The 25171-nt window shown below is 40.0% G+C and overlaps 1 protein-coding gene across 1 annotated transcript; it reads left to right on the top strand.

Moving 5' to 3' along the window:
- Positions 1-2481: 2481 nt before the first annotated feature.
- On the top strand, positions 2482-8297 carry dpt (dermatopontin). The gene is made up of 4 exons (XM_022767959.1): positions 2482-2818; positions 6286-6411; positions 7080-7187; positions 7437-8297. The coding sequence occupies exons 1-4, from the start codon at positions 2544-2546 to the stop codon at positions 7501-7503; spliced, it is 576 nt and encodes a 191-aa protein (XP_022623680.1). The 5' UTR covers positions 2482-2543; the 3' UTR covers positions 7504-8297.
- Positions 8298-25171: the final 16874 nt, after the last annotated feature.

Below are 25171 nucleotides of genomic sequence, written 5' to 3'. Positions count from 1 at the left end.
TGGAGGAGTGCCGGGGTTGTTGCGTCCCTACCAATGTTGAGTCCAAACCTATGCCCTTGATGTCACAGTCAGGTCGAGGTGTTGTGAATGAAGCCCTACATTCCCTAAGTGCCAACAGCACTGCTCTAAATAGAGATTTTTAAATAGACAATAGTGTCTATAAATACTTCCTAGTTCTGTTCCATTTTGACTTTTGTGGAACTCCTCATGCAGTGACTCACACGCTATTCCTGATCATGTGCTGTTATTTATTTTTAGATGCTTTGAGGATGATCTCTCGCATGGGATCAGATTCTCAGGCACACAGTGATCACATTCTCTCCTCAATAAACAAACCCACAGAAAAGAACGTATTAGGTTGTATTAATAACATTTTATAACAATCGATGTAAATGTGGGTTGGCTGTGTAACAGAATACATTTTAAAAATCAATATTGTCTAACTACACTATGTTAAGTGAGACTTGTTTACTCAAAGGCCAGTGAAATATAATGTAGAAAATCACAGCTTTTCTTAGATGGTTTTAATTTGCTTTTTATCACAGTTGATGCTACATAGTTAGAAACAATTTCTGTGATTTTTCACATTTTCTGCTTTATTTTAACTTAAATGTTATTCTGGTGGAGTACGTATATAAAAACAGTATGTCATATGGAAGAACACAAATATACACGTTCTAAAAGAACATATTTGTATAACATAAGAACACATTTTATTGTATTATTTGCCTCACAGCTATGACAGATATACTGTATGTACATTTTTTACATACTGAAACACTGCACAACCTGCCTTAACATCTACATGTTAGCTTTCACCTTTAACATTTATTTAATATAAATGTCTAATCATTTAATAGGGACAATGCAATTTAACATAGTTTCAAACCAGAGCATGGAAGTATTGTGTACAGTGTAATTAAAATAGCTCTCATTATCACAAAACCACAATACACTATAAATATGGAAGTAGGATAAAATACTATATTGAAATGCATTGATTGGGATGTACAGACTACAAATTAGATGTTATATATATTATGTTTTTTTTTTTCTTTTTATACTTATTCCAATAAATTAGCTTTATTGAGCAGTAGCCTTTTAGCCTGTGCACAACCCTGCATTTCACTGCACATACTGACAAAACAAATAAAACATTTGAATCTTGAATCACATTCGAAAAATCAAAACATTACGGTTCAGTTTGACAGCTGATGTCACTTTCCACTGAAAAATGCATAACATCAACATAAAAGATGCAAGCATGATCAAAAGAAACACCTGCACAAATTACTCTAACACCACACCCTATAAATAATATGAGCTTATCTGACGGAGCCTAATTTGTCAGCTTTTACAAGAACACTCACAGGAACAGGGGAAGCTGTGGATAATCTAATGACTGTTATTCTTTGATGCTGGGAAGAAAATGGATCAGTGATTCTGTACTGATCATTTTTGTGTTGCTCAATTTAGCACTTAGTGATCTGTATCAATGCATTATGTAAACGTTTGTACCATGACCTTTCCGAGGAGATGGCTGGTGTTATGTATTTTCCTATACTGAAGATGGAAATCAGTTCACAAATATATAGTTTAATTCCTTTTCTTTTTTTTTAAAGTAATTTCCTACACAAACAGGAGTAAATTGTGTATTGTGACTATTTTCCATCGTGGTTTAACAGACCTTTGACATGCTTGTATTTACAGCACACGATGATGTATGTGGGATTGACTTAAATTAAACAACAGTGCCCATATTCACTATAATGAAGGAACATGTCCAGTGCAACGCTGCGGGTCACTGATGCTCATTATAAGTTTTGGGACTGATACTCTACGCTGGTCAGGCTTTCTGGCTTCCTATTTCTAGCTTGTAGCTGTTGTTTTTCTTTAATTTTTGAATTAAAATTTTTAGTGTTTAAATCTGACTCTTTTCTTTTTTTTATTGTAGCAGCTTATCCACATTTCTAATGACTGTTTATTCATCTTCATGTTGGTAATTCATGTTGGTAAATATTGCCTGAAACAACAAATATTCAACAACCAAAGAGACATTGCTCAATAAAATCTAAATATTCTGTTTTGTCAGATCCACCCACTCGTTTTATCTGTCTAGTGAAAATCTTGAGGGCCATATAATGTGATGATTCGTGACTGAAGAAAACAGTTTTAAGGTCCAAAATGAACATTTGTATTGAAAAAGCTATAAAAAAGATGATCACACTGCAAAGTTTACAAGCTGAACAATTAGATGTTTAACAGATGACTCCATTCTCCAGAGTCGAGTAAAGCACCAAACAAATATCTGAATTGCATGTAATCTGTAAGTGCTGTCTTTTAAGGTGCACCCTTCTCTACGATGAGACTTTGCTAATGCTCTGTCTCAGAGTCGACCTTAAAATGTCCAGTCATTTTGGATTTGTCCTGTGAGCAATTACACATCACTCCTGGATACAAAACATCTGGACAACAAAAGGCTCAGAGGAGTTTAAACTGAGGCAGCTGTGAGGGAGCGCAGCAGACGCACTGATTCCTTCAACATGAAGCCTGCTCTGGTGGTGTTGGCGTTGTCATTGCTGGCCACAGTGGAAGCTCAGAATCATGATCATCATGACATGGCGTGGGTCAATGGCTACCGCCAGAGCTTCAACTTCCAGTGTGCCCACGGAGAGGTCGTGGTGGCCATCAGGAGCTATTTCAGCGAGGCCGACGGCTCCGATCGCCTGTGGACGTTTGAGTGCCAGCCCACACCTGAGGGTCTGGGGGAGCCCAGTGACTGCTGGTGGGATGACATCAACCGCGCTGGAATGGAGTGGTGGGTCCTCTGTCTTATGTCAGCGTTTTACCACCTGTTGTCGACTTTTACAGCTGTGAGCTGCAGTGTCACATCTGTTCAGGCTTTAGAGTGAAACCAGGGAGTGTGGCCTGCATTTATATAAACCAGAGTCTACTAAAAGATTAAACAACCTGTAAGTTGAATTGATTAGATTCTTAACAATCCAAGCAAGTGTAATTTCAGGAGCTGTCAGGGCGGGACAGGGTGGTGCCTGTGGGACAGATGCACAGAAGTCACTTTGATGAATTGTAGCTGTAGGTTTTTCTCCAGTTTATAATCTTACTGCATGTAGCATTACAGCAGCTGTGGTGGCCAACAGGGATTTAACCAGCAATGATATGAACAAATGAGACAGAATGATAAACAACGACAGTAATTCAGAAATTAACAATTAGTCATCCGGGAACATCTGCGTCAGATTACACGTGTACAGTAAACGCCATAAAATATCACTCAGATTTTCTTTAACTCTGCACAGCAGCTGTGAACATCTGAATTGTTCCTCTCGTATATTATGTTTAAATATGCAGGAAAAAAGCTTTTATGTGCAGATAGGCATCTCAAGAAGGACATTTATTACAGACAGATCCACATGAAAGCTTCAAAGGAGGCACATCTTTGGCCCACTTGTGAGATTCTGTTCCAACCAACAGGAAGAAGTCCACATCAAAGACAATATGCTTTTAACTAATTAATAAGTTCGTTCACTCAGACCAACAACACAGGCTCTTAAAGGTCAGCACTGGCACGTACAAGGTCAGTGTGGCTTTTGCTGCTGAAACTGTTGCATGAACAAAACCCCCCATGTTGCAGGTGACTGGGTGACAAACACAAAGAGGGAAAACCTCCAGACCTCATCTAGAGTATATAAACACAAATACAGCTGCAGCCAGCAGATGTTATTGGTCATTTAAAGAGCAGATTACCCACATAGAGTGCTGCAGGAATGAGTCCTGAGTCGAGGACGTTAAATGTCAACAAGCTGATCACAAAATCATCACCACCACTTTTGCGACAGGTGGATCCTTTTTAATTCCAAATGTTCACGTTAGTAGAATTGTCAAAATATAAAGAACAAAAAAAAACTTTTAATTTTAAAAAATATACTTTATAAAGAACAATAAAAGTCTAAATAAATAACTAAATTGTCACATGGTAAATAATCAACATTAGCATCAACACATAAAGCCCCTTTAAGGAGGTTTCCTAATTAGCGGTGTTGGCAACTTAATAATATTCCTGGTAGATTTAACGATTTTAAAACCCTTCAGCTACTTTTTTTTCATAAAAGCAGCTAGAGACATATCTAGAGACTTTTTGGACAAAACTTTAACTCCCCTCCTTCTCAGTGAAGATGCTCTGATTGACTCTCTCAACTGACGGAGCTCAGTGGGCAGGACAGAGCAGCAGCACATTCAGTCGACCAGTCCTCAGCCAGACAAAGACGTGAATGAGCTGTGAATGGGCGTACCTAACGACCAATCACAGATCCCCATTGTTTTTATTCTAAATGGGGCCCCTTTACGGAGGTTTCCTACTGAGTTGTCATTGTAAATTGTCCATTGGTTGTTTAAGCGAGAGAGAGCTGCAGTTTGAGACGTTGCTGTGGAATAAAGTTTGTCAGCCTATGGTGGCCCCAAGCAGCTTCCTGCCTTGCCTGTTTACAAGCTGTGCCTCTGCACGCTGGTGGTGAATCTTAATGGAATCACTCTTCAAAATGAGAATAAGTTGGACTTTACAAATAAAACAGGAGCCAAGGACGATCCCCCATCTCATCTTGGTTTAGCCTTCACGGTCGACGATGGCGTTATGACACAGCTAATGTGTAAAAGGTTTTACTAAGTGGACTAAGTCACCACACAAACTATTCTTCTGATAGATAAGTTGTTACTAAATATTTACACGCAGTAACTGCCATGTGTAACTGCTGTGTAGCTAATGGCACCAGCTAGCTTAACTGATAAAACTAATGTTAGCTTGCTAACATGGTCTGTGTAGGGTTAAGGTAACATGTAACACGGTCCACTTGATAAAATCCTGTTTAATAACGGTCTAAACTAAGAAAACTGTAATTAACATTTCACAAAAATAATACAATATAGCTCAAATAACAAACTGTTAGCTAAGATAGCGTGATTGAATATTTCACTCCCTCTTGTTGCAAGCAGATCTAGAAAACTAGTTAATAAGAATTTAGGACACACTCCACACAAAACCTTGTAATATGAATAGCTGGTGCAAGCCTATAGCGATATCCTGCAAAACTTGCTAATTTGTCTTTTCTAAAACACAGACTTAAACAAGGATTTTTGCTCAGATTTTCCAGATGTTTAATTTCAGTTACTTTAATAAAAACATTGAATTCTGCCCACTGTTTTCTCATTCAGAGGAACAAAGCCAGGTCCTCATGGGCCTGTATGAATCACTGTCTCACTCCAGATTCTTGGAACACAACTACCTCCAGTGAATTTTAACAAGATGAATCCAACAGGTTGTGTCAGTGGTCCTTCAGAGAAATCTGTATTCTATCTGTATTTTATAGGCTACATACAGCATTTTCTTTAACTCTTGCAACATGCCATACAGACAGACTAGAGAAAAAGCAGATTATGCAAAAGGAGAAAACAAGGGGAGAAAGATCTTCTTATAACCGGCTTCCTTTTTACGTTGTCAGGTAATCTTTTAAATTCACCCCACACAAAATACCACAACCTCACATAAACATGTTTGACTAACCATCAGCTGCACTGAAAGGTTGATCTAATTAGAGGACTTGGATCAACCTTCAGAAATCCTGTTTAGAGGGAGAATTGTAGCCTGCCATCTCTTTGTAAACAGCAGCTTGAATCCTAACGCAGGTTGCTCGCTCAGCTGAAGTCTCTTTCCAGGTTGGAGAGCAGAACACATTCGTGCTCTTCAGATTTATTTCAAGTTAAGCTCGACTGCACCCAGCTCACTGATTCAAAGACAAACACTGTCAACACTCTAACACTGCCACGCCTGCTTCCTTTTAACACAGCTGTCTGTTTGAATTACACTGCCGAGGACATTACCCTGCAGGGTAACTACTCCCATTGGCCGAATGGCTGAAGGCTGTGCCCATGTTGCCATGACAGATGTCCACGCATGCTGCAGCCCCTGCTGCTTGGACCTGGTATTCCTGAATGTGTTGTGGCGACAGCAAAGTGTATGGGCCATAAACAACCTGCACTGGCAACAAACCAGTATTTACTTGATACACATAATGATACACATTTTCTCCTGGTCTAAAAGGTTTTTCAATGTTTTAACTCTCAAAATATCCTTGAAACTTTATTGTTATAGTTTTGTTCGTACAAAGGAATGAAAGGATTGGAATTGATGGAAGCATATAGGGTGTCATTTTACATCTTATTTTCTTTGCCATGAATTAACAGTGATTTGTTTTTTAACTCATGTCTTTGCAGGACTTCAACTTGTACCCGTAACGGCCTGGTCGCAGGTGTACAAAGCAAGTACTTTGAATCTGTTCTGGACCGGGAGTGGCAGTTCTACTGCTGTTATTACAAACGCCGCTGTCCTTACTCCTGCATGTACGTTCTCACAGGAATATAAATATGTTAAAACAATAGTTTGACATAATAGGAGATAAACTCACTCAGAGTTACATGGAAAGATTGATACAACTGTCATACCTATCTGTTAAATACGAAGCAGGAACCAGGAGACAGTTAGTGTAGCTTGGTGATAAGACTAGAAACGGGGGAAAGAGCGAGTCTGGCTCTGACTGAACTCCACCTACCAGCACCTCATGAGATGAACACATCTTGTTTGTTTAGTCCAGACACAAACAGAAGTGTAGAAATGACCAGCTCCTAGTTATACTAAGGTTATGTGCCAGATTTCTTTTGAGCTGTGGGGAGGACAGACTCCAGGAAGTCACTTCTCCTGGCCAAGAAATAGTCCCACTTTTTGTATTTTGATTAGTGAGATTTAGAGACTCTGATTTTTTTTTAACCTTTGGACAGAGCCAGACTAGCTGTGTTTGTGTTTTTGTGCTAAGCTAAGCTAAGCTAAGCTACGCTTCTCCTGGCTGTAGCTTCATATTTAGCGTATGGACAGGAGAGTGGTATCAATCTTTTCATCTTAAGTCTTGCCAACAAAGTGGAAACGTTTGCTTCCCAAAATGTCAAACTATTATTTTGAAGGTTCACACATTAATAAGCAACTAGGCAAACATTGTTTTTGTTGCTTCCCACAGGAAGACCACTGACATTCCCGAATACTACAAAGAGGAGGCAGAGCTGGTGATCCCTAGTTATGGCTACTTCATCCGAGGAGCCCAGACCACCTTCAGTGGAGTGCTAAGGTTTGTTCAAAACATCTGCCTTTTTTTTTCCTGAATCACTTCTGATCCCAAGTGGCAGCAGTTTGGATCAAAAATCTCACCATAAATTTTCAAATTGTCTCATGACTTAGTTGGAAAAAAAAAGACTTTCTTGTGAGGCCAGTGGGACCAGAATTTATAGGCAGACCAGACAAAAAACAAAGAACCAGTAAAATTTGGTAATTTATGACTGTATGAACTGACAGGATTCTGTCTTTCACTTTGTTTCAGAGATCGGCAGTGGAAGTACATCCTGTGCAGAATGACAGACTTTGACTGTGAATTTGAGAATTTATAAACGTGTAAGCAGCATTTTTACCAAACCAAAAACACTTCCAATTAAAATACATATTTACTCTTACATTTAAACAAAAACATGACACTGACATTATACAGAACTGATAGGGTTCATGTTTTAATTCATGTATTTACTTTTAATAAATGGATCAACCACAGGCATGTGATACGTGCCTGTATAATCACAGTTTTTTTTAGTCTAGCATGCAAAATGGCTGCTCATATAAACTTAACTGTTAAAATAAACATCAACACACAGGAGTCTGCAGGGGATTTGGGCTCCACCAGACGGCTCAAGTGTTTTCATTTAGTAGCAGAAGGGAACTGTAAGTCCTTTGGCAACACATGACCACAATGTTGTTGGGGTCACATGACATTGATGGCCAAAAACAAAACAAAAAAAAAAGATTCACACCATTTTCATGCTCATAAAAGTATTCAGTGCGCTGCAGGGTGTGACTGATCGTAATATGGTCTTGGGAATAACCCTTGGAACAACTGCGTATGTGTTGGAAGTGATGAGAGGCTTTTTGAGAATCACTGGCAACAGGAGCTTTGCATGCAATGAAATGTCTCCCACCTGCTTTCAATTGACTTCACATGTCTCCTTTATTAAAGTGTCTTGTTCAGTTTGGCAATTACAGCAATATACTGAACTGAAACTCATATGACTGTGCTCTTCAGATTACCTTGTTTAATATAAAAGGTAGTATGTTCATTCATTCAGGATTTCTTTTTTTAATTTGTTGGCATGTTGCCAAAAAGTCATTTTGCATGATGTAAAAAAAAAAAAAAGATCAGATAACAGAGTATATGATGTCTAAAATGAAATATAAGCTTATTATTTGAAATACTATTAAAGTAACTGAATACACTTCACTTAAAATTGTCTTGGGAAAATGTTGTGGGAGAATCCAGCTATGTGAGAGTATAAGCTTTCCAAAAGCACAGAGAGGATGAACTCAGCCATGACGATATCAACGGCTCCTTTGGGCTCAACTTGGCCGAAGGTAAACTCAACACTACTTTATATTGCCACAACACAAATCTTGGAGAAAGAGCATGTTTGTGTGCTCACATGCCGCTGGAAGGGCCTGACATCAGGGATTACCTTATCAACAGCTAATCGGTTTTGGGACGTGATATATTTCCTAATATGAAATGTAGAGGAAAATATATTTAAAAAAAAAATGTATCTCATACAATTTGATGTTTAGTCATTTGAGATTTTAAAGGAATAGTTCAACATTTTGGGAATTACACTTTCTTGCCCAGTTAGAGTTAGAAGAAAATAATAATAACTCTCTGTTAAACATGATGCTAAAGCCACAGCCGGTTAGCTTAGCTTAGCTTAACCAAAAGGTAACAAAATCTGCGAACCAAGCTCAATAAATTTACCAATTAAAAAGTTATGTGCATCACCTGAAGTGTAAGAGCAACAAGTTACTGTTATTTTTTAAAGATAGAGCCATGCTAGCTGTTTCTCATTGCTTTCAGTCTTTATGCTAAGCTAAGCTAACCATCTAATAGCTGCAGTTTTTTCCTTAATGGACAGACACAAAAGTGGTGTCAATCTTCACATCTAACTCTCAGCAAGAAAGCGAATTACTGTTTTACCCAAAATGTGGATCTACTCCTTTAACGCACTTATAATACTCAGGGTCTACTTATTAGTTTTTTTCCAGAGCTTTCAACCTGGACCTTCTGTTGGGATTACTTTGTAAAACATATCTACATTGTTTATACTGCTTCCTTGCCATTGGCTGGCATAAAACTTCTATCCCATTTAGTTGAGAGCTTGTGTAGGAAATGTACTCCAACTTTCTGACTTCATTAATCAAGTTAAAGAACGGCTACATGGCGTTCCTGAGAACTTTCCAAGATTTAAATGTGTTTTTTTTTCCCACGACATCTAACGGCATGTGAATTCATCGTAAGCAGTAAAAGAGCAAATACGGAAAAATAAAGCCTGGTCTGTTTAGCAGCCCCTTTGCGCTCATTTTCATTCTGCTGATTTTGTACACGACAAGTAGCATTTCTTTACCATCTCAACCCTCCAAAGTGCTGTTGAAATCTATTCGAACTTAATGGAGTGAACTGGTCGAGGGTCAGCGAGCTCGCTGCACCGTCTTGAAAAGCGCTGGGGACTGGGCCAGAAGCTTTCAGCACTGTTTGTTTATGGCAACTGCTGTCTTGGGGCACAGGGCCAAACACCACAGCGTGACACAGCTGTCCCCTGAGCCAGTGGCTGGTGGCGAGCCACACGCCTGTAGAGGCCTCCAGCCCGTAGAGAGCCACTGTCCCTGTGGTGGAAGCCGCCTTCGTGGGCTGGAAAAGAGGGGGATGTATTGTCCTGCTCTATCCTCGCTGCCCTCCAACACATTTTCATTACAGCGGGATGAAAAATGATCCTTTCAAAACAATATTCACACTGGCTGTAATTAGAGTTTATAGGAGGAGCCACAAAGCTATTAAAGTCTCCTTACTGCAATCACTTTTGGAATCTGTAGTTAGCCACCATATAATTAAGAGCTAAGTATACATTTATGACAACAAAGCCTCATAGAAAAGAAGGATTTAAGTTAAAAACATGCTCCTGTTTTTAACAGAATGCACCGAGCAATGCCTCACCGGTCAATATTTACATTGATCCTAATGCATTTACGTACTTCACTGTTGTTACTTCATTCTCTTGGCACACGGACTGCCAGCACAAAGTTTCATGGCAATCCATCCAGTAGTTGCTGAGATACTTCAGTCTGAACTAAAATGGTGGGCTGACCAACCAGCGTTGCCACCTCTAGAGCTACACTAATAAAAATACATAACTGATTGGACTCCGGTAGGTAAACTAATAAAGTAATAAACTAATAAAGTATCAATATAACTGCAGGAAATGGAAAGTAGGGATTCAATTACATGATTTATATTACAGGTTAAAACTTAACCATAAACACGTCTCTAATTAATGTAAAACATTTCTGTTTCTAATAACCAAGTCTTTTTTGTTTTTAGGTATATGTTAGTTGACAGAATACACTTCAGAAAACCCACTATAACTGGTGAGACAAAAAAAACACTTGTATCAATTATAGAACTTGAAAATTATTAAATTCCTCTTCAATCAAATAAAAAGAGAGCATGTGATGCTTTTGTACTCACAGCCAATCCCTGAGTGCGTCCTTCTCTCCACTCAGAACTTGAGGCCAGCTGGTGCAGTAAATGCCTGAGTTCATTAGCCGTGATCCAGTGAGGCTTCTGTGCAGCCAGAGCTGCAGAGCTAAGAATGAGACAAATAACAGCTTCTCAGAATAAGAGGCTACTGCATTCATGCTGGAAATCCCTTCTAAAATTAATTTCAGGCGCACTCCCAAACCAGTTTGGTCAACACTCGAGACATAAATATGTTCAAATACAGTTTCTGAGGTGCCACCGGGGCGAAAACATTACTCGTATTTCTGTACAAAACCAAAATAATCAACTTTTCAGTACCTTACATCGCTGAATATAAATGCATTTTTCTACATATTTTGAATTTAATGATATCAATTAGCAGCTGAAAACAAAGGCAAGATGTGAATTTGTTGTTAATTCAATGTTTTTGTTTTTAGTGGACTTGACACCATATTTCCCAGTTACAGTAGTTCAGACATGAATGTTATAACAGAAGTTGCTGCAAAACTTTCATGTTGGTTGTGGCTTTTCTGTCTTCAATCGTTCAAACAATTTTAAACTCACAAAGGTTTCAATTTCTAACGCCAAGTTCTGTAGTGGATGCCAATTTGTCTTTGAATGTGGAAAGTAAACCAGAGGAACATAATTCTGAATTTGTGAGTTACAAATAGGCCTTTCGCCACACCCTGAGCTGTTCTTTGTGTTCAGTGATAATTACAACTATGCTAAACTAAGACGGTACACATGGTAAACATTACACCTGTTAAACATGTTAGTATTGTCATTTAGCTCAAAGCACAGCTGTGTAGCTTCACAGAGCCACTAACATGGCCGTTTAAAGAACTTACTATGAACTAGTTCCTATCTAAATCATGGGTTTATTGTAAACCCACCTCAAAATAAATTAAATAAAATATTTTTTTTCTAATCAACTCAAAATATTCTTGGATACTGCAGCATTCATAGGGGACAATACAATACGGGTTAGAGAATAACACTGCACTGGAAAACCAGCAGCCTATAGCTTTCAACATCACATTGTATGAGAATTATTCTTGACAGTTACGTCTCCTGCAGTTCTTATATAAAATTATGTTGATATAATATCAAATGATTTACCTCCTGAATCAATTAGCTGGTAACGAAGTGAGATGGGAGGAAGTGTAACTAATTCAAAGTTATTTTCAGCAAACTGTGACACTTTTCCTCGAATCAGGAGCAGTAACTTTTTAAACTTCGGGGCTGATCATTTTCCCAAAATACTGTTTAAATTCGAGAGAAACTCTCTGTTCTCAGCCAGTGGAGAAGTGCGGGGCTGTGTTTGGACGCGGGCAGGGAGAACCCAAGTGAGTGAGCCCCATGGAGTGTGACCCTGACCCAGCCCCAGGGCTGCACAGATAGCCTGTTTATTTTAGGGAGCCTCTGCCCGCTCTCACTGCTCTCACTTGAGGGCAAAAACAGCTGCCTCTTTTCATGTCTGACAACAAGGGGCGCAGTGCAGGGTAGACCCACCAGAACTCAGTTTCACCGAGTCTGTATGACAGAAACGTGCTGGTTCTCTAAGACGACAGAAGTTGTAGTGGTGTGAATTCATAGTATACGTACAAAAGAAGAGCATATTAAACTGGGGGGAAGCTATTTAAAGAGGTTTGTATCCATCCTAAAAGAATCGAGGTGAATGAAATCTCACGTGTAAGGCTTATGGAATAAAAAAAGACATTTGAAGAATTCAACAGCAACATCTCTTTCCAGAAACAATGTCTTTATTGCTCTGAATATTCCTCAGACCCTAACCCATGGAATTTTAATAGGGACTATTTTCTTCAGTGGAATGTACTTTTGACCATAACTACCACGTCTGCATGACTAGATACCACTACAGATATGTAGGAACATATGTTTTTAGTATTTTTTGGTTAACCGACCCCCTTAAAGGTTCTTCTGAATTGGATTTAATTGGTTTTGTTCAAATTAAAGTGAGACTGTGGACGTTCTGCTGAACACGGCCACAGGATAATGGCACAGTGAATTTCCCAAGATTGTCCTGAGTCAGATGTTTTAAAGACATCATCATCATTAAGGGACCTGACAGAGTCAAATGGAGTGTGACCACAAGAAAGAAACAACAAACATGTCTACTGGTGATGAACAGTGTGTCTACTTAGTTGTAATGTCAGTGTCACAATTAGCAAACATTAGCCACCATAAGCTAATACCAAGCTGCAACCTCCAGGGGCTGAAAAATGAAGCCAAGACTGAAGCACCAAAAGCCGCAGTTCCTCTAATGACCACTAGAGTCAGGATCCAACAGTGAGTCAATCCCCATAGACTCCCATGTTAAAATGTCCAAACTTTACAGTAGAAATAAACATGTTTACAGCTAATTTCCTCCGTCCTCGACCTCTTTGCCCATTTTTTTGGATTTGCTGGGAGTTCGGTGGAGTCCGGCGCTCACTGAGCTTCAAAACTACTCCTCAGAAACCTATGGGTGGCATCACGGAGGCAACGTCCATCTTTATACAGTACATAGTCTATGGCTGACACTGGTCATACCAGAGCAAATTAGGCTGTAGCAGCCAAACCCCTGACTGCGTTGAATTGAGCAAGAATACTTTTTAATGCTCATTAATTCAGCGTTTCATCTGTAAGAGGATGACTGTCTCATTTCTTCTCATCAAAAGTTACATGAAGTCACATTAGCAGCTGCCTCAGGACGACCACCAACATTGGTTTTCCTTTTAAAACTAGATCAGTCGGCGGACAGCCTACCTGGGTACGACCTGGCCCACATGTGGTAACGTGTACAGTACACTCTGTACAGTATAGATCTCATGTTTGGTGGTGTCAGAGAAACAAATACAGATGTTTTTGTCCATGGGAGGGTTCAAGACCAACAGAAGCATGTGTAAACCTGTGGCTTGTTGGGCACGGCACAGGTTAATAGTGTGCATGGGGTGTGTCCTCTGCTGTGACTCTGCTCTACCTCTTTCTGCTCTGTAGGTAATGTCATATTTCAGTGTTCATCTGAGATCCCTGACAAGTCGCACTTTGGGATTTCCAATAAGAGTTCAATCACATCTAATTTCCCTCTATAAACCATTCACTTCAGTTGATGTGCTACAGCCTACAACAGAGTGATTGTTCCACCAAAAATGGATTGTTTAGTGAATCTATAAACAATAATATCGCAGGAATACACATGAACAAAAGGCTGATGGGAATCCTCTACTTCCCGAGTGTTGCAGTTCTCAGTCTCTGGCTCTTGGGAAAGAGTCTTTGCATTGAGGACTCGGGAGGGAGCTCTGCACTTGTGTTTACACAGTCAACTTGTGTTCGTCCTGTGATAGCAAAATGATGGTGTCAGATAATAGAAGCTGGTTGAGATTTAAAGTTAAGAATAACAGCTTACTCACTTTTTCCCCCTCTGGGTCTGTGGAGCAAAAACGTTTGTGATTTGGGAGGCCAGCCAAAGCATTGTGGGAACAAGAGGTGTAAGGTGAGCTCAGTGACCTACTGGTTCCCAGCCTTCCCTTTGGCTTTCTCACTTTCTGTACTTGCAGCGCACCTCCAGACAAAAGCATCATTATTGCTCTTGGATTCTTCACTAGTGAATTCTTGGTAGTGAAACAGCACAGAATAAATTAGATGCTTTATGGGCTGTGATGGAGAGAGCTGAATGGATCCATGACGAGTCAGCCAGCCTCTGGTGTTTCCACTCATTCAGACTCTTAGCGGGAAATGTTACACCGCAATATTTCCAATGCCAGTTTTGTCTCTCTCATTAGCCGTGATGAGCCCCGAAAGAATGAAACAAACGGTGCCGCAGAGAGCAGAGTCTTTGTTTTTAAAATAGGTGGCAGACACTGTTCCGCATTTTTACTGGGTGTCCCTGCAGGTGAAAGGTCAAGGCTGTGAGTGTAAAAGATGTACTGAGGCTTGTCAGCGTGTTAATCTGTCTGTTGGCCAGGAGCCCGGGCAGAGAGAAGAGCAGGACTCTAACGGTATAGTGTTACACAAAACAGGCTCTTCTCACACCATCGAGCACGTGCTTGTGTCTTAGTTGTGTGGAACCCAACCGTGACCCGGAGTTTAGATACACTCCCGCGGTTTCTCAGGATATAGAAAATACATCACAAGGTACAGAACAATGCTCACAGGACACCTGCTGACACTCTTGACATGACACTTGTTCTCATGTTTTTCCATTAACTGTGTGCACTTGCACTGTCTGTAAGTGTAAGCTAATAGCTAATAGCTCTGTAAATCAAAATGAGAAACAGGGTTTTTGAATGATTTGATGTCTGAGGAAAACGTTTAGGGGAGCCATCCACTGATTTTAACACCACTCAGCGTATAATGTCTATCTCGGCTTGAATGTGAAGACGACAGGAAAGTGTTACAAACTGGGGTCAAGAGGTCAAAGACATGCACATTTACCAGGAATAGAAGGTCTAACTAACGCTGCTATTTCACTGCATTATGGGAAGTGTAGGTTTTTGGGTTTTTTTTTGGATATCGGCACAAGTTGGCGACTAAGGTTGGAATTATGTTTCTCCAAAGATGCACGTTCTCTCTACAAACCTACGCAGAGGAGGGTGTTGTGGGTAACCGCAGGTCACAGAGGATCGCAGAGGAGCTGGCATGCAAACTGACTGGTTGACTCAGCTCCTGTCAAGACGAAAAACAAACAAACATGTATCACATATAAGCAAAAAAAAGAATTGGCCTCTACATCCGTGTTTGCCTCTGTGCGGCCTGGAGAAGCATTAAAAGCTATAAGTTAAATGTATAGATATGTTGGATATGTTTGTAAGTTCCCCAACTTTATGGTAAATCACGACTACGCCGTCAAAGGAATACCAAGACTTAGATGAGGATGCATTATGTTATGTAGCTAGAGCCAGGAGGTGATTAGCTTAGCTTAGCTTAGCATTAAGACTGGGAGCAGGGGGAAACAGATAGCCTGACTCTGAACAACAGCAGTGTGGGGTGATGGGTGATCAGATAAAAATGTTTGTCAAGAAACTACTCTCTCTTTTAAACCACAAATTGCCATTGTTACATTTTTGCTTGTTTAAAGCCTAAAGTCTATAACTGTTGGAAGAAGAAATTTCACTTTCCTCCTCTCAAAAATCAAAAAGTTGAATTCATAAATCATTGAATTGCAATCTCTCTCCATTCAATACATCATGGGGTCTTTCTGCTGCGGCCTTACTTGATCTGGTATGACCAGTAGCTTATGGTGGCTGATGTTAGCTGATGTTAGCAAAGTTTAGATGCTGCAGGTCAGTTCATTGGCTTCAAAACTCTTCTCTACCTGTGCCACCTTTAGGCTTAACATGTTTTAGCATTTACTGTTGTCTCGCTCTTCTTTTGTCGTGTTTAGCAAACTTTAAATTTACTTTAATTAATTATTTTGGCTCCTTTTCACAGGGTGCTCTCCAGTCTGATGATGTTTGATGAGCACGTAGCCCTTAATGTATTACACTATTTTGGATGATAAAATGTTGTGTATTTTCCTCAAAACTCCCACTGTGAGGTTTAACTAAACTAACTTCTTTTCCCTCATCTCAACAATCATGACTTGTTGTTTTCCCTCAGCACCCAGACTTCTTAAATCTTGTCGAGAAACAAGCTCACCGGTTATATTACAGCCAATTTGCAGTAAATACCCGTAAAATGTCAGTCTCTCTTAGCCAGCCAGACGACAAAGCTCTGAAGGATAAGTAAAAGTGGTGACATAAGCAGAGCCGCGATTGTGAGCTCTTACATCATCATCGTCCATTCACGGCCTCTGTGTTGCAAAGCTCGGTTTCCTTGACAAACTGTGCAGATTGCCAGTGTCCTTCCTCCACGTTGGACTTTCGCCCCCTGTGTTCAGCAGCTCTGAAAAGGATTTGAGAAAAGCATTGAATTGAGATACAAACCTTTCTCTCACTTCTATTACTGGGCCCAATTTTAATCTACAGGTGTGCCTGCACCTTTCCTGCTTTTCTCTGGCGTGTTTACAGCTGGCACAGAGATTCTCCTCAGGCGGTGAGTGTAATGGAAAAGTACTCTGGAGCCAGAAGAGCCGTAGCGGGCTTTCTATCACTATGACTGGCCTTGGGCACAGCAAGAGCAAGACAATGACAGATAAGACAGTCTCCACTTGCTTGGTTCTCCAGCTGGGTTTGTCCTTAGACAGACAGACACTGTTATCTTGCTCAGGAGTCTGGGTCAGACACAAGATCTTCCTGACTGCCTTTGAGCTCCAGTTCAGCGCCATTAGTGTTACAGGACAGATAGTAGATTACAAATCGGCAGCAAATCAAGATTACAAATTTACTGTAAACCTCAGATCCATAATGTCCTTTGCTTACTTCCCCCACTCTTCCATGTGCATCATGTGTTTATGTGGGGGGGGGGGTATAAGTTCAATTTAGCAGTGCATAGGCAGATAGAGAGGACTGGGTTTAGTTAAGCAAAGGTTTTTTGGCACAGTTAGATGAGAATATTGATACCTCTCACTCATAGTTCTGCATAAAATTTAAAGCTACATCCAGCAGCCAGTTAGCTTAGCTTAGCACAAAGACTGGAAATAGGGGTAGCAGCTAGCCTGGCTCTGTCCAAAGGTAACAAAGTCTGACTACCAGCACCTTTAAAGATCACTAATGAACACATTATATATTTGTTAATTTCATCCACAAAAAAAAATGAAGCATACAAGAAGTAAAAGACGATTTGCAGTTTAACTTGAGGGTTGTGTGCCCCACTGTTTCTTGGCTCTGAGCAGTTGCCAGGCAACCAGCAGAGACTCCAGGATGTTAGTGAATGTGATGGCTGTCTTGAGTAATGAATCGAGTTGCACTGTGGTAATCGGCGCTCGGTTTAAGGTTAGATACAGACAGGGTCTCCATCACATATAATGACTGGAAACCTCACCAGCGACATCTGTTGGTTAAAAAGTGCAGCTGGTGAGCACCCCATCCTTCGTAATACCATGAGAACAAGGGCAGCCACAGTCAGCGTGGACATTGATCACGTCATTATTGGCCCTATCTGTGTACCTGTCACTAAGAGTACAGATCTGGGCTCACTTTTACCTACCTGAGCACAACCCCACAACCCCATCCTCTCCCCCAACTCCAAGTCCAGCCACTGGGTGTAACGACTTTAACAGGATATCTACAGGAGCCAGATTAGATAGTATAGTGGATTGTACAATGATCTTTTCTAAATTTGAAATGATAAACAGGCTCACTTCTGGTATAAGAATAAAAGTATTTAAGGTAGATTTTGCTAGTTAGTTAGATGGTTTTGTGCACTTTGTGTATTTAGAGTTTAGAACAAGGTTTAAAGTAATTAAAGGGATTTGGAGGTCATCGGAAACAGACTGTAACCTAAATAAGGCCTGGCTGGTTTGCAGTAGAGTCGATGGCATAAGATTGTGTCATCGGCAAAAAAATAGACATTGTAGTACTCAGCTGGAAAATATCAATAATGGCATTTTTTTAAAAAGTATAGTATAAATACCAGGGGACTAGTATTGATCCCTGTGGGACACCTTTGTCCATCTGGGGACTTCCAGAAAAACTCTGTTAAGAGTTGACAAGTGATTTTTTGGATTTTAGAAAGACAGTGAATCTTACTGGCCGACTGAACAGGAATCAATCAAGTTTATTTTTTCAAATTTTCATTTCAACTTATTTTCACTTTTCTGTTTTTCAGATTATTTCTGATACACAATGAAAGTGTAATAGAGATAAATAATGCAAGTGTAGATGTGTGTCTGCGATTCAAGACAAATATAATTATCCTGCTTTTGTCTGAGAAAGGTTGTGAGTAAACACTGTCAACTGTGATGGAGTCTACATGAACAAATAGATGCTTTGTATGGACAGCAAATGTAATCTCAAATTCACAACGCCTGAGTTCTGATCATTTTATATCAAGGTCAAAACTTTAGCTTAAGGCTAAACGGCAGAGAATTTCAAGCCTTTGTTCTTAAAAAATCTTTTGTGTACAGTCAATACTGGCTTGCTTCAACTGAGAGTGGAAAAAGATTCAACAGCAATTATACGACGAAACGCCGAATGGCCGACCATGTGGGTAATGGGGGCAATAGTACTGATCAGTACTATTTCTCTGCTGTAAAATGCCTGTGGCTCTGTTTACTCTCCCTCGTTTCAAGGTTAGAGAACGAGGAGAACATTAGTGTGAACCTTTTTGGATGGTTTATATCTGTGCCTCGCTTAGGATGTGCTTTACACGACAGATGTGGTTGAATAAATACATTAAAACGTACGTTTGTTACAACACAATCACACGCAATCAAATCCCACAACAAGTGATAGTAATAGTGGGAGTTGTTATTCCACTTGTGCCAAGAGACCAGTAGGCTTTCAACTCAGAATGGACAACTGTGGTGAGATAGCATATAAACTGCAATTATGGGAGGCTTTTATGGGCAAAGTTCCTCTCTATGATTCAATATGAAAGTGATGAAGAGAGTGATGAAGGTATTGAAGTGGGTAATTAACAGACAAAAGAGGGCAGCACATAAAAGCATTGGTGGATTAAATGGCAGCTATAAGTGCAAATGCACGCATGATAAAAAGTAAATAAATAAATAAATAAATAAGATAAAGTAAAATGGGTTTGGTGGGAAATCAAACACATGCAAATCACAAAACATGTATCACGTCAAGGCAAAGCTTTCAGACAAAACACCGCCAGAGAGCCAACTCAAAGACGCCTGTCAAAACCTTAAGAGGTGGAATAACGCATAGATAAAAAGCTGATAAGAGATTAGTACAGGACAGACAAAGGGACTTTTGTGTGGTACCTAAATCTGTGGAGCATACAGGTCAGGTCACTCCTCACGGCTGTTGACACTGACAATATAAGAGGTACCTGTGATGAAAACAGAGACGTTAGAGACAGAAACATAACATCATGTAGCGAGTGGACACAGCACCAAAGCAGATTATCACTTACATCACAATAAACACTTAAACACAGACCTGATGTAGGTGAAGTACGACACAGTCATGATGGACGAGGGAAACTTAACAAGTGTTTAGTGAATCTGTTTAATCATAGGTAATATCTGCGGGTCTTTGAGGCCTTCTGCCGGAAAATTAATACTTGTTTTACAGACCAGACAACTACCTCATCATAATTGATTAATCAAAAGAAATCACTAATATAATGGATAATGAAAAAAATCATTAGTTGCTGCCCTAGTTAGGAAAGAAGATTGATTACACTCCCATATTCATACACTAAATATGAAGCTACAGCCAGGAGACGGTTAGCTTAGCTTAGCATAAAGACTGGAAGCAGGGGGAAATAGCTAGCCTGATAGAAGATAACAAAAAACACTTACACCTGTCGGCACCTCTGAAGGTGTTAGGTATTTTTAAATTTTTGTTTAATTTGCACAAAAACCAAAGTGTAAAAATGTCAAGTTGGGGTTTAATTTTGGCTTGTTATGTTATTTGTTTTCTTATTGCGAGTTAGATGAGAAGATCAACACCATTCACATGTCTGTATGTTACCAAGCAGTAACCTCTAGGGCTGAAAAACCAAGCCGACACTCGGGTGTCAAAAACTGCTGTTCTTCTAATGACCACTTGAGTCTGGCTGCAAAAACGAGTCAATCCTCATTGACTCCCATGTTAAAATGTCCAACTTTACAGCAGAAATTAACATGTTTACAGCCTGGTGCAACAGCAGTTTGCCTATTTTTGGATTAGCTGGGAGTTAGGCCACATATGAAGCCACCATTTGCAGCTAGCTAAGTTAGCTTAGCATAAAGACAAGGAACAAGGGGAAACAGCTAGCCTGGCTCTCGTTTTACACTGGCCACTCACACTGGTTAGCTTTACAGGTGTCCGCAGGTGGATTTTGTTCCCTTTGTTACCAGGTTTTGCTGTGTTTTCCCCGTTTCCTCTGTTTCCTCCTCCCTCGTCTGTGTGTGTGTGTGTGTGTGTGTGTGTGTGTGTGTGTGTGTGTTGTGGGCATGGCTTCATTCACCTGGCTCCTGGCACCACTCCACACCTGTTAGTAATCATCTCATTAACCTGCAGTTCAAGAGCCCCGGCTCTCCTTCCACTCATTGACAGATTGTTCAGTTGGCTCAGTGGTAGCTTTACTTGGTCGAGTGTTTCTTTGTGCCTCCCGCTAACCTGTTATATCTCGCATCGCATGCACACCCTCCATTCCTCCACCTACAAGACTCCGACATTCCCTCTACTCCTCTACCTGCCATCACCATTGCCCCTCTCATACCTTTATCTACCCATAGACTCAATAAACTCACACCTAAAATCAGCCTGTGTCCGTGTCTGCTCTTGGGTCCAAACAAAACTAAGCCCTCACAGATCAGTATGCTAAGCTACGTTAGCCAGCTGCTGGTGTTAGCGTCACAGTGGTATCAGTCTTCTAATAAATCTAAAATAGATATGTTCCCAAAATGTCATAACATTTCTTTTAAAGGTTTTATTTTTCACCTGTGAATAGATATTACCTGGTTCTCCCCTGTTCCCAGTCTTTATGCAAAGCTAAGCTAACAGTGACTGTGACATTAACCTTCTTATGATTAAGTGATTAAGCTTATTTCCAGTAATTGTCAAACTATTCCTTTAAGCTTTTAGTAGAGCTGAACTCTGTGGGCGTTGAATTTCCCTCCTATTTGCACATGCCTAAGACCATTGACTCAAAAGAGCGCGTTGATTTTTAAAATTTTTTTTACTTGTCTGAAACACACACCTGCCCTCCTCTCTTGAGTCACGAATGCTTTTTGTCTTTGCACCAACAGACCTGGATAAAACCAAACAATGCCTCAAGAGAGGAGGAAATCAATGCTGAACCAGATACCTCAGCAAGAGGAAGTGGCAAAGTGTGCAGAGCAGCTTTCAGGCTGCACGGTGACAGTGGGACTAAACAGAGAGCGTCTTTGTTTGGATGTGAAAGGCACTCCAGGTTAGATTCAACATTCGAGCGATTTGTGACGTGCTAGTTTAAGCAATGGCCGAACGTCCTCTGACACAGAATGCAAATCACTTCTTTCCCAACGTTCATGTTAACACTCAGCAACATGTGTTGAGGTGCCTGCCAACAGCAACTGAGAATAAACATATTAAATCTCTGCCTCATAGGAAGAGGAACCAGCTCTGTATGGGAAGTTAAACAAGACAGGAATGACCAAAGGCCTGTAATAAGCAAATAGTCCCAACACTTTTTTCTTTGCATGTGCAGGGAAGAGTTTCTGACTTACTTTTGTTGTAACTGAGGGTGAACGAAAAGCTGCAGTTACAGGCAGACTCTTGGTGAGCTGAGTGCTGTGTTGAGCCACCAGTTTATTCAGTGAGTCAGAGATTTGTGGCCAGAGGTTTAAGTTGAGGCCACAAAGGCAGATTCTGAAGCAGCTGAAAAGAGCAGCTTGAAGTCTTTGGCTGACAAGACATGACAACAGGTGGAAATCTGTCTGATTCTGAGACAGCAGACAGAGAAGGGATTGCATAAGGGCGGCTACTTCCACATTATCTAGAGCTCTGAGAATATTTCTTTAAAGCTCCAGGAACAGTAAATAAACACATCCTCTCCAAAAAAAAAGTGGCTAAGTTCTCGTTAATGAGGCCAAACAGGTTATTTTATATAATGTTCTGAACTTTAACTGGTCAGTCAGTGTAACTCTGGACGCTGGGATGCAGTTGTAAGACACATTACTGACCGGTGTTTGACGGCTAGTTTGGTATGTGACACATGGATGAGCAACAAATGATGTGTCTCCCCCTCCCCCTCCAGATCAGAGTAATTCTGTGAGAATGTGACACAGTGGTGAGGAGGTGAAATGAATAAACTAACTCTGTAGCGCCACCCACAGACACATTAGTCCTTTGAGTTTCAGCAGAAACAGAGCAGGCAGTGTAATTTGTTTTCAGCTCATCTGTGCGTGACTAATAGATGGAAGAAGTGGAACTGATTCATTTTCCCACCCGTCATTTGATATTGGTGATTAAAAAAGGAACTTGAAACTGTTTTTGTGAGACAGTGAAGGTGTCTGAGCTGACTGAATGTCATGTGTCCTTTAAGTTAATTGTAATTGTGCCAATTAGTGCTAGAACAAGTAGTTGATTAATCGATTTGTTAACTGACAGAAAACCAGTCAACCGTAAGTCTGATAACTGATCAGTTGTTCATTTACTGAGCAGAGATGCCAGACATTTCTCTGGTTCTGGTTCTTTTTTCTGACCTCCTGTCTTTTCCTCTTGTGCCTTTATAATTTAAACTTTTCTGCTGCTTTGATTTCTGACTTAATACCTGCAAGACTAACGACTCCACCTTGAATCTCTTCTGCACTTTATATTTAGGAACAATTAGCAAATGTGAGCAACGCTAACGCGCTAAACTAAGATGGTGAACAAGGTAAACATTATACCTGCCAAACATCTGCATGTTAACATTGTCATTTTTAACATGTTAGCATGTTACACTTAGCATTTAGCTCAAAGCACTGCTGTGTGCAGCCTCACAGAGCTGCTAGCATGGCTGTAGATTGTCTTGTTATTAAACGATTAATCACTTAATTGAAAAAATTATCAGTAATTAAATCAAGATTTAAACTCTCATTTGCTGCAGTCCTAGGACTCAGGATGGTTATATAATTAGCTGCTGGAGCCTTGTGGAGGACTAATACACAAGACATAGGCGATAGGATGAACTTGGTGACAATGACTAGAGATTTTCTCTAACATCTCAAAGACAAGCTGCTGTGTTGGTACTCACCCGACATAGGCGGTGGGTAGGAAGGACCATCTTTTAAAGACCCAAGTTTCATGTCGGTGTATTGGAAAATCCCCACCACCAACAAAGGTATCGTTTTCTGCACATCTCTGCTCTCTGACTTTGCAGCAAAGTTTGCTGTGGGTGAAAACAAAACGAGTTTCCTCTCAGGTTTCAATGAAGACAAGTATCATCATCATCATCATCATCACTGCATCAGATGTAGGTATGAAAACACTCAACTATGATTTTCTCTTAAAAACTTCTTATGCCTTTTATATCATTTCTTATAAATGTCTGACCGGTTGAAAAGACTTTTATCTGAAGGCAGGAGGTGATAAGTGACACTTGGGATGTTTATCCCATAAGTGAAGGTAACCTAAGAAATGTGTACATATATATGACTCATCAGAGTATCTACACGTCTGTCAAGACATTTATGCTGAAAAGCTGATTTTATGTGTTTAGGGACATAAAGGAAACACGTGGAGTTTGTAATATGGTATATCTATGTATAAAGTCTGAACGGTGTTTTTTAAAGTAATTTGCTTCTATACCGACTAATAACACAAAAAAAAAACTTTCATACATTAAGTGAATCAAAACCTCATCTCATTTTACTCACCATTTTAATCATTAAAGAACCTTGTGTAATGGTAATGAAGCAGACATTACTATTAGTATTAGAATTAGTATTTATACTGGTAGTAATACTACAGTATTAGTATCAATAATGTATTTTAAAACAGCAAATGTTCGTGTGGACTGACAAACTAATGTAAAAAAGGGTCTTGAACAGGATTTTAAGTGCTAACAGTGAGAAAAAACCTGCTGGTGAGAGGTAAAGTGTTCCACAGCTGGGGGCCAACAATGGAAAATGTTCCATCATCCTTGGATTTTAAACTTGGACAACAAAAAGGAGAATATGAGCTAAGGATTTGAGGATCAATGTGGTGGATTACAGGCTGAGGAGGTAAGAAATGTAAACTGCTGACTTAAAACTTTCAACTCAAGTGAACACAGCTCTTGACTAAATAGGTAACACAGGAGCTAAGTTTATGGCCATCTTGCTCCGCTTGCCTCCTCACTGACTGCATGCGCTCAGAGTCAATGACTTTTGGTTTGACATTTAATTAACAACCTATTCGGACAAGCCCAAAGCAAAATACCTCCATGTCCTTCTGTTGGCAGGATGGTTAAGCTACTAAACCCATCTGAATCATAACTTGTACCACGTGTGTAAGCATGCAGTTAGTATGGGTGTGCACTGATACAGCATAAGAGAGGAAAAACAAACCGCACAGCTGCTGGAGGCAAAGACTGAAATGACAAATTTCTGGGGTTCACAGTTCAGTGAAGGTAAAAAGTGACAAAATTACACTGTGTCATGTTACTGGAAGAGAAATTTCACACTTTTACTCAACTATTGCAACTATGATTTACTGTTACAGCATCATCCACAGTTAATTTAACTTTAGCTACTACAGCATCTCTTTGTGCAACTTGTGTAACATGTGCCTGCCACAGTGTCTATTCAACTTTGAAACCTAAACCAACAGTCCCAGAGTGAATTAAAGGACTACTGCTAACTGCTAGTAGAATGCCACAGTAAGATATATGTACTGTATAATTTAAAAAACTTAAAAAAATTCAACCAGGCACTAAAATACGTCATTATCTGGATCAGTTAGGATAAAACTGAGAAACATTACTGTCAGTAATAC

The sequence above is a fragment of the Seriola dumerili genome, unplaced genomic scaffold (assembly GCF_002260705.1).
Source record: "Seriola dumerili isolate Sdu_G_001 unplaced genomic scaffold, Sdu_1.0 BDQW01001323.1, whole genome shotgun sequence".
Lineage (NCBI taxonomy): Eukaryota > Metazoa > Chordata > Actinopteri > Carangiformes > Carangidae > Seriola > Seriola dumerili.
The sequence above is the reverse complement of the archived record's forward strand: the minus strand, read 5'-3'. Positions and strand labels throughout refer to the sequence as shown.

What these genes read in the sequence shown, in the direction of transcription:
- dpt (XM_022767959.1), top strand. Translation starts at nt 2,544, where the DNA reads ATGAAGCCTGCTCTGGTGGTGTTGGCGTTGTCATTGCTGGCCACAGTG. An exon ending in AACCGCGCTGGAATGGAGTG is followed by an intron (nt 2,819 to 6,285) that starts GTGGGTCCTCTG and finishes ATGTCTTTGCAG; the next exon opens with GACTTCAACTTGTACCCGTA. An exon ending in CGCTGTCCTTACTCCTGCAT is followed by an intron (nt 6,412 to 7,079) that starts GTACGTTCTCAC and finishes TGCTTCCCACAG; the next exon opens with GAAGACCACTGACATTCCCG.